This window comes from Quercus suber, unplaced genomic scaffold (assembly GCF_002906115.3).
Source record: "Quercus suber isolate HL8 unplaced genomic scaffold, Cork oak 2.0 scaffold_165, whole genome shotgun sequence".
In the NCBI taxonomy this organism is placed as follows: domain Eukaryota; kingdom Viridiplantae; phylum Streptophyta; class Magnoliopsida; order Fagales; family Fagaceae; genus Quercus; species Quercus suber.
In genome coordinates this window covers 443,942-452,628 of record NW_027069626.1, presented here as the reverse complement: position 1 = coordinate 452,628, position 8,687 = coordinate 443,942, and the positions used below count along the sequence as shown (strand labels likewise).

At 37.7% G+C, this 8,687-nt stretch overlaps 1 protein-coding gene across 1 annotated transcript; it reads right to left on the bottom strand.

Annotated features, from left to right (window-relative positions):
* Positions 1–530: 530 nt before the first annotated feature.
* Positions 531–7,130, bottom strand: LOC112003700 (protein argonaute 2). The gene is made up of 3 exons (XM_024035904.2): positions 6,496–7,130; positions 3,843–5,019; positions 531–2,364 (listed from the first exon to the last, which is right to left on the bottom strand). The coding sequence occupies exons 1-3, from the start codon at positions 6,974–6,976 to the stop codon at positions 912–914; spliced, it is 3,111 nt and encodes a 1,036-aa protein (XP_023891672.1). The 5' UTR covers positions 6,977–7,130; the 3' UTR covers positions 531–911.
* Positions 7,131–8,687: the final 1,557 nt, after the last annotated feature.

The following is an 8,687-nucleotide window of genomic DNA, read 5'->3' as shown; positions in this document are numbered from 1 at the left end:
AAACATGAGTGCACTCTTTGCCTACATTAGTGATTGTGAATGATTTAAAAGAGGGATTTTTAACATTGAAAATGTTTCCAAGGAAAGTTATCTCCACCTCGAGTGCTTTGACCTATGTCTTGGTTGTCTTTTCCTCATGAGATTGCTATCCTCAACGCAAAGCTCTTTCATGTTTTAATAATGTCATAAGAATTGTAAAAAGATCTGTGCTTAAGTTATCCAATGCTTTTCTCAACACGCCTATGTAATTGATGGGCATCGTTATAATTGTTTTATAGGAGCATGTTGTGCACTTGAATTGTCCTTAATAATGAACTGAGGTATATTGATGACTTACATTGTCAATCACATAATCACAATGATGCCAAACATCATAGTTTTATTCATACACACACGTCAAACCATTGCAATGCGATCTTTCACTTGTCACAAAACACGTAAGAGAAGAAGAAGAAAATAAAAACACGTTAAAGAAGACATACTACATCCACACCGACTCCAAAAACCCAAACATTTTTAAAAACCAAATATGAAAACCACAAAAATTCAATCCCTGTCTATTCATACAGATGAGTGACGTTCCACTGCACAAACCATGACAACTAATAGGAAACAGAGATGACAGATTAAGACTAGAACATAACCAAATTATTACTATAAATCATCCAAACAAACCATCGGTCTTTAGAGGAAACGGAAGACATGACAGACTGAGAATTGTAACCCATTTGCTGAGTTCAAACTCCATTACCTTTAACTAGAAAAATAAAATAAAAATGAACCCATTAGATTCACGCACAAACTCCTTTACTAGTTCACATAGGAGAGGAGGGCGTCGGGCATTGTCAAAAAAAGTTGTCTATCTCCTCACCCCCTTTATGAAAGAGAACATGGGGCCATGATACGGCAGTTTAGACAAAGAACATTATATTTTCCAGGTCTGCGTGCAACTTGAAGAAATTTGGATCAAGTGATCCCGCTGAAAACAGAGATGATGATGTTGATGATGAAGAGGATGTTGCTGATGCTGGAGAATGCCCTTCCACCACTGCCTCATAGTATAGTCGCCCCCTATAGGCAACAAGGTCAGCATAGTACACCGGTGGGACCAGTGATACAGGTTTAGTGCACCGAGCAAAGGTGAAGCACATGTGGTATATGAGCTTCTGCAATTCATCAGAAGTAAATCTATGCTCGTCCCAGAGGACATAGTAGTGTGTGGGCTTGCTTGTCCCAAGGCTTCCATAGTGGCTACAAAGATAGAAATCAAACTCAAATGGGTGAACAATTGTTGTGTCCACAACTGTGCCAGGAGACACATTGCCAGTGGAACCCCCATCCCTCTCATTCTCCAGAAATAGACGAGTCTGGTGTCGTTTTTGGGCTACGATAAGTGTGATGGCTGGGGAGTATTTGATTTTTTGCAGTGCCGTCTTCAGTTCTCGCAACTCCTCATTGAGAACCATTTCAAATTGGCCCTCACTTACTCCATCACGGAAGACCACAATATGGTCTGGCAGGACATTATTTCGCTGAGCATACGATTGGACAAGCTCCAAACACATATTTCCAAAATCCAGAATCTTCTCCTTCCGATGGAGTTGTGGGCAGACACGTGCTGCATAGCGATTTGCGGCAGGCCAGTTCATGGTAGCAACAACAGCTGCAATGGATGGACTCGTAAGATTCCTAGCACTGGGATGATTAACATCAGCCCCCACGAACATTACATGGCCTTTGCCTCCAAAATGGGGGAGTGGGTCATTAAGCTCTACATTGCTGCCTCCAAGCTTGGCATTCATCTTGGTAGCAAGATTTGCAAAATACTGGTCATTCAATCTGCTGGTGGACAGACAACACTGCGTCACTATACCAACCTTGGTCTCAGAGATCCACTTCAAATTTTTGTAACCAGGATCCCTTCTAGACATCACACAAAGAAGAATTTGTAAATGACCTTTGCCTATCTTATAAGCCTCTTCATTAACACTTTCAAGTAGTTCAAGCAACACATCAACCCTTGAGAGTTTATTCATTGAAGTGGGCTTATATACGAGAGGCTCCTCCATGTGGATCCCCAGGTTTATGCACCGATTGATAAGCTTTGGAATGAAAAAATCAGGATTCAGCCTCGATCTATTATCATTAGAGCTGAAGTCAATAACACCCCACCGGTCAATTCTTTTGCCTTCCACAACCGATTTTCCGACAAGATTCCACTGGCATTTCTCTTTGTCAACTGTTACCTTTATCACTCTGCCATTCTGAGCACCTAGCTTCAACTCAGGTGGCCCAAGAACCCGTCCTCTAACTCTTGTCATGTTTGTGTTTACTTCCATTCCAAAATTTTGAGCCATTCCTCCACTGCCAATAGAACATAACAAATGAAATAATATTAAATAAAATCACCACAGCATTATTCAGACTGCATCAAGTGATTCGATGCAATCAATTAATGTAAGGAAATCCATGTCAACTAATGAATCCTGAATCTTAAAATCTTAAGATATTGAATATAAAACAGTTTTCTTTATAAGCCAGCACACGGCCAAATGTCTCGAGCTCTTCTATTTTCATCTATCAGAAAATCAGCAAGATATAGGAGATACAAGGTTTATCTGTCCCACATTATTAGTCCAGATATAGCAGATTACTTTTGTAAATGATCCATTTAGCTCTACATTACTCACACTTCAATCATCATACATGCCTATCATAGTTGGTGTAGTGACTGAATCAATGTAAGAAAATAATAATGATGCTTAAGTCACTGCTTAGTAATAATTGAAGGTGGCCAGCATGAGTTCATAGTATAAAACACAATCTTAATTTTTTTTATCAGTAAGTTATGCATGCTGTATGTGGCAGGCTTTGACTCATGAACTCATCCTTTACCCACATTTGTGAGACGTGGAAGTAACGTTTGAGTAGATAAGTTTTGTTGTATTAGATGCCCATGTTCATCAATTGAAGGGTAGCAGTGATAAGTTTGTATAGGTTTTCTACTTTAGTCTCTACTTGTTTTTTGCTGCATCATTATTGGCAATTTAGTTCTGGGAAGAATCTGATACTGGACTATTTGTGTTTTAAATTAAGATATCAAATGCCTATAAAAAACTTGGTGAAGAGTTAAGTAGCTTGAGAAGTTGAGGAAAGAGAAGAGCCTAAGAAAATGAGGAAATAGATTCTTGAAAAGCATTGATAAAGCTTCAAGATATAAGTGTAATTGACTAATTTTTTTGTAATACTTATTAAACCAAATGTAATAGCACATTATGATGATTGAAATATATTAATTTATAATATTTGGTTGTTTATCATTTATAAGGATCTTATATATAAAATTTCGTTTGTTTCTCATTTATAAGGATCTTATATATAAAATTTTGGAAGGTTTTTCATGAGAAATGTTTAAACTACAATTCTCATCTTATATTAGAGCCAATTCAGCTTTCAAATAGTTGAAATTTAGAGAAATATTTAAACCTAACATGTTAACATACAATCTAAAAGTTTTCCGCCCATTGCACGGGTTAGCAATTAATTACAACATAAAAGCCAAGTGCACAATCTGTGAAGTTTTAGCCCTTCTCATGGCTAAACTATGGCAAATAGTAGGCTACTAACAATTTTCTCTATTCTCCAAATGAAAAAAGTGCAAAATTTATATCATTTTAGCATTTATTAAGTGTAATCATAGTGAAACAACCACCTACTAATACTAATGTCACTCATGCACCCTAATTTGTTGTTTAAATGCATCAACATATAAAGCAACAATAGAAGCTCCACGCTAATTACATGCTATCAAAATTAAAAGAATGAAGTTTGAATGCACATACCCACAAGGTCCATTTTCTGAGCGTACCACGCTGCATATCTCTCTCTCCCTAACCCTTGGTGGTACTAGTGATAAGTTCTTCAACATGATACCTGCATTTCTATCCAAATGCTCCTTTGGATACCTTTGCCCCTCAACTAAGACACAGAACTCCATCGGTACAGCATTTTTTTTATTGGCTTTTCCTAAATCCAAGCAGGGAATATCCTTGTACATAATATCCTTGCCATATTTCTCCCTGAAATAGTCAACAATTCTAACTCGCCTAGGTGGATTCTGGCTTTCTGGGTCTTCCTCAATGAATGATACGTCTCGTGTATTCTCTCTTGTTAACCCCTGAATTACGTACTTTTGTTTGGTTTTCCGGTGAGTCACGGTAACTTTCAGTCCCCCCAATGCATCCTCTACATCTCTCCGTAACCTTCGGAAATTATTTATATCAAAGTTTGGAATATGCTCCCAGAGGAAATCTAGAACTGACAATTTCTTCCGAAATGCCAGAACTGAGTAGTCCAGACACATTGTTAGACCCTGGGACGTGGACTTCAGGCTATGTTGAAATCCTCTAGATGCTGTGATGCCCCACCCAAGATCATCTCCTTCCCTAGGCTCTCTAGGGAAAAAACTCCGCCCAAAAGGTATCATGTGCCTGGATGGATTCTCCTTCATTACAACATCCATTCCTTGTAATACATCTCGGGGGATTGACAAGAGCTGCCCATTTAAGTAATCCTTCAACTTGCCAAACTTAAGCTCATTCACACGATTTATGGTAACTACATATGAACCACCCTTCATATCTCCTCCCTCATGGACTTCCACATCAATTTTTCCAGTGGGCAATGGTACGGCACTGAATATGTTCTTCTCACCATCATATACAGTCCTTGACAAGGGAAAGTGTGCAGGATCATCAGAAGATAATTTGTTTCTAATTACTGAAAGAACAGATTTTGATATTCTCACAGGTCGACCATTCTTGGGTGGCACTGTAGGTTTGACATCAACATCATAGTGCATTATAATAGTATTTGGGTTGAATTTGACAGGAAAATGATTGGCACGAAGTCCAACAGTCCGTATAGCAAGCACGCCACCTTTATCAGGTCGTTTTACAGGGATAATCTTGTCTGAATCTTCTGTAATTTCTTTTAATTTCAATTTTTCAACAACAGGATCTGTAGAAGGGAGAAAATGTTGTTAATCACTGTGGCTGCTAAAAAATATTGAATTCAAATTGCTCTGTTTTCTGCCATAGAAAGCATTTCTGTTGGCACATGAGATCAAGAAATTGACCATAGCATGAAAATTTTCAAATACAGAAGAAGACTGTATAATTTTCTTTCTTTTTTGAAGGAGGAAAGGGGGGGGGTGCTGTGCTTAAGCTCCACACATCAAAACCTCTCTAACTCTAACTCTAACTCTCTAAGAGAGAGAGCAATAACAACAACAGAAACAGCTCTCTCCAAAATAGATCACGCACTAGAGCAAAGCAAAGGCTGCCCCAGACAAATAAACACAGACATGCTTAACAAGGGTCCACATAGCTGCAAGTGACGGTATGGCAAATGGTCCAACAAAAGATAAAGGCAATGATGCCAAGGAATAATAATATTGTAATTAAGCTGACTTTTTAACTTAAATTTTTTTAGCACAGCATGCAGATCAATATGGGAAAAGACAACATCTTTCCATTAATGATCATTTTCAGTGAAGTCAAGAACAGTTGAAAGAGTCTAACCATAATGCACGTTTCTATTACTCGAATAGTTTCCTTCTAAGTTTAGAAAAGCTTCTAAAGTACTCAAATTCAAGAAAAAAAAATCATAAAGACAAGGAATCTGTTGAAATTTGAATATTTATAATAACTATAATAGTAAACTTTAAAAAATAATAATAGGAGTAATAGTAGAACCATAAACGGTAGACTGCACTACACATTTTCACCATAAATCCAATCTAAATATAATTATAACTTCTTGGCTTTAAAAGGAAGGAAATCTTAAGGAATTATGGTCAATGTGAATCATCGATATATTAAACTAAGCATAAGAAATAAATTAACCAAGGTGACCATTTTTACAAATGTAATATCATATTGATAAATGATAATTCAGTAAGGCAAACAAAAAAAGTCTATGAACCCCAAAACCCAATACACAATCATACACTTCATGGAACTTTTTCCTCATATAACACTTTAAATAATAATTCATAATTTCCAGATAAAACATCAATGTAATACACTGACAAGGAAAGCACATCCAGTACACTGATAAAATAGATAGGAAAATGCTAAAGCTTTTATTTTTCTTTAAAGTATATATATATATATATATAACAAACTAAAGTGTGAATGAATGAAACTGGTGTTTTAATTACTGTTGTTTTGTTATTATATCGTTAAAAGTTGACAAGTAAGTAAACTTGTATTATTGCTATCATCACTCTCATACTGTGAAACACCCATTACTATATTATATACTTTGCTTATCTTCAAGGGCATCGCCTCCTAATAGAATTTGATTCTAGACAAAAAAAATTCTTTGTTACAGAGAATCAACTTTAGCACCATAATTTTCCAAGATGGTTTTCCCAATTTTATTAGCACACAAAAAGAAAAGCAGAAAAGAGAAGAGATCCAGATCTAATACCAGTCACAGGAGGAGAAGGAGGAGGAGGCTGAGGCTGAGGCTGAGGCTGAGAAGGAATAGATGGGGCAGTGCGTCCCACTTCCACCCACTTATTATCACCCTGGCCTCTCCCTACTCTTCCTCCACTACTACTACTACCACCACCACCACTACCACTAGCACCACCAACCTTGCTGGCCCAGCTCGACCCCTCAGACGTGGGACCCACCCATTGACTCCGCGGAGGACCACCACCACCACCAACACCCACATGTGGCGGTGGCTGTCTTGGTTGTGGTGGTTGTTGTTGTTCCGACCACACCTGAGTTGCACCATGCGAAGGAGGACCCCTCCCTCCTCTTCTACCAGCTCCTTCTCCAGCAGCACTTCCCCTAGCACCACCTCTTCCACCTCTATCTCCTCCGCCTCCGCCTCTACCTCTTCCTCTTTCCCTTCCTCTTCCTCTTCCTCTGTACCCACCACCACCAGCTTCTCTTTCCATTGGATCTCGGGAGCGAACTTCCGACTCAAAAACTCGCTTCGCTTACCCCACTCAACCAAACAACACTGCTTTGATTTTGATTTGATTTTAGAGGTTTCCTCTCCTTTAGGTTATAGACAAAAAAAACAGAAGTGAAATGAAATGAAATGAGTCTAGGCGTTTAAGGCTGCAGTCTATAATAATAATTAAAATTGAGAAAAAGACGGAATTACCATTTTGGCGTTTGCTTCGTGCGAAGGGAAAAGACATTTTGGATTCGAAATTTCAAACTACAACTGTTTTGTTTACTGAACGCGTACGCTTGGTCAAAAGGCAAAAGACAAAAGGACACGAAAGGGATATGGAAAAAGAAAAAGAAAAAGAGGAGTTGGAGTTGGTGGGGGAAATCCAGAGTTCTAATTCTAGGAATTTCCAGAAGCTTCGCTGTAACCGATGAATACGGGGCGGAAAGTTGGAGGTGCTAACAATAACATTGTCTTTTTTTTTTTTTTTTGGTTGTTGAGAAAATCTCTATCCATAGTTGATAGTTCACACTCTTTTAGCTTAGTTTTTAGTTTTCTATTCTTTTCTTCTTCTTTTTTTCACCCCTATCATAGCATGCAAAGTAACCCTTTCTCATTTTCTTTTTTAAAAAAACAAAATTTTCTTGAAAAGTAAACAACATTAAAATCAAAACAAAACCAAAGCGAAAAATCAGCAATCTAGCACAGTCAAACAAAAAAGACCATCACAACCGCCCCCATCTACTCAAAACCAAACCTTTCATAGTCCGCTCTAAACAACTTTCAAGCCACAAGAAAATGTGTGAGGAGCATTTTAATATTAATTTAATTAAAATGAATAATATGACAATATAAATGTAAAGATACGTGAGTTAATATGAAAGATAAAGAGTTAGTGGAATGTTTAATCTCACGTTGTGTTGAATATGTTACTGTGAAAGAAAGAATGAAACAGAGTAATACAGAAATGAAGAAAGAAGATGACCAAAACGACAAGGTTTATAAGCAAAAGAAGAAAGGGAAATTAAAGGAAAATGACAGTGCTTTGCATAAGTGATTGACACGTGAGAGAGCATACACGTGAGAGTATTTAGTGCTGTACAGTTGTCATACCAGAATTGGTTAGTTTGTTAGAAGTTGGTTAGATTAGTTTTAATTGTTGCTTGCTCTGTAACCGTGTATATAACAGAGCATCAATGTAAATTAGTTAAATTCAATTCATTCTAATCAAATAAGTTTTGTTTTCACTCAAGCATTCTCTCTCTCACTCAAGCATTCTCTATAACCTTTTGATATGCTATCAGAGCTTGAATAGCTCATCAATGGCTTCCGCGTCTAACGCTGCTTCAGGTTCAGAATCTCTTCCCTCCAACACTTCTGATACTGCAAATCGAAGATCATAGAATCAAGCTCCTTCAATGGAAGATGTGAACATTAATCCTTCGAGCCCTTATTTCATTCCACCATCTGATGTTGTTCTGGTTTCCCAACCGTTGATTGGCCTAGAAAATTACCTAAGTTGGTCAAGGGCTGTGTTTCTATCTCTCAGTGGTAGAAACAAATTTGGTTTTCTTGATGGTTCGATTTCTACACCTGATCTCTCTCATCCTTTGTACAATGCATGGCACAGAGCAAATACCACTATTCTTTCATGGATGGTGAACTCTTTGAGTAAAGATTTGGCTACCAGTGTCATGTACATTCATACT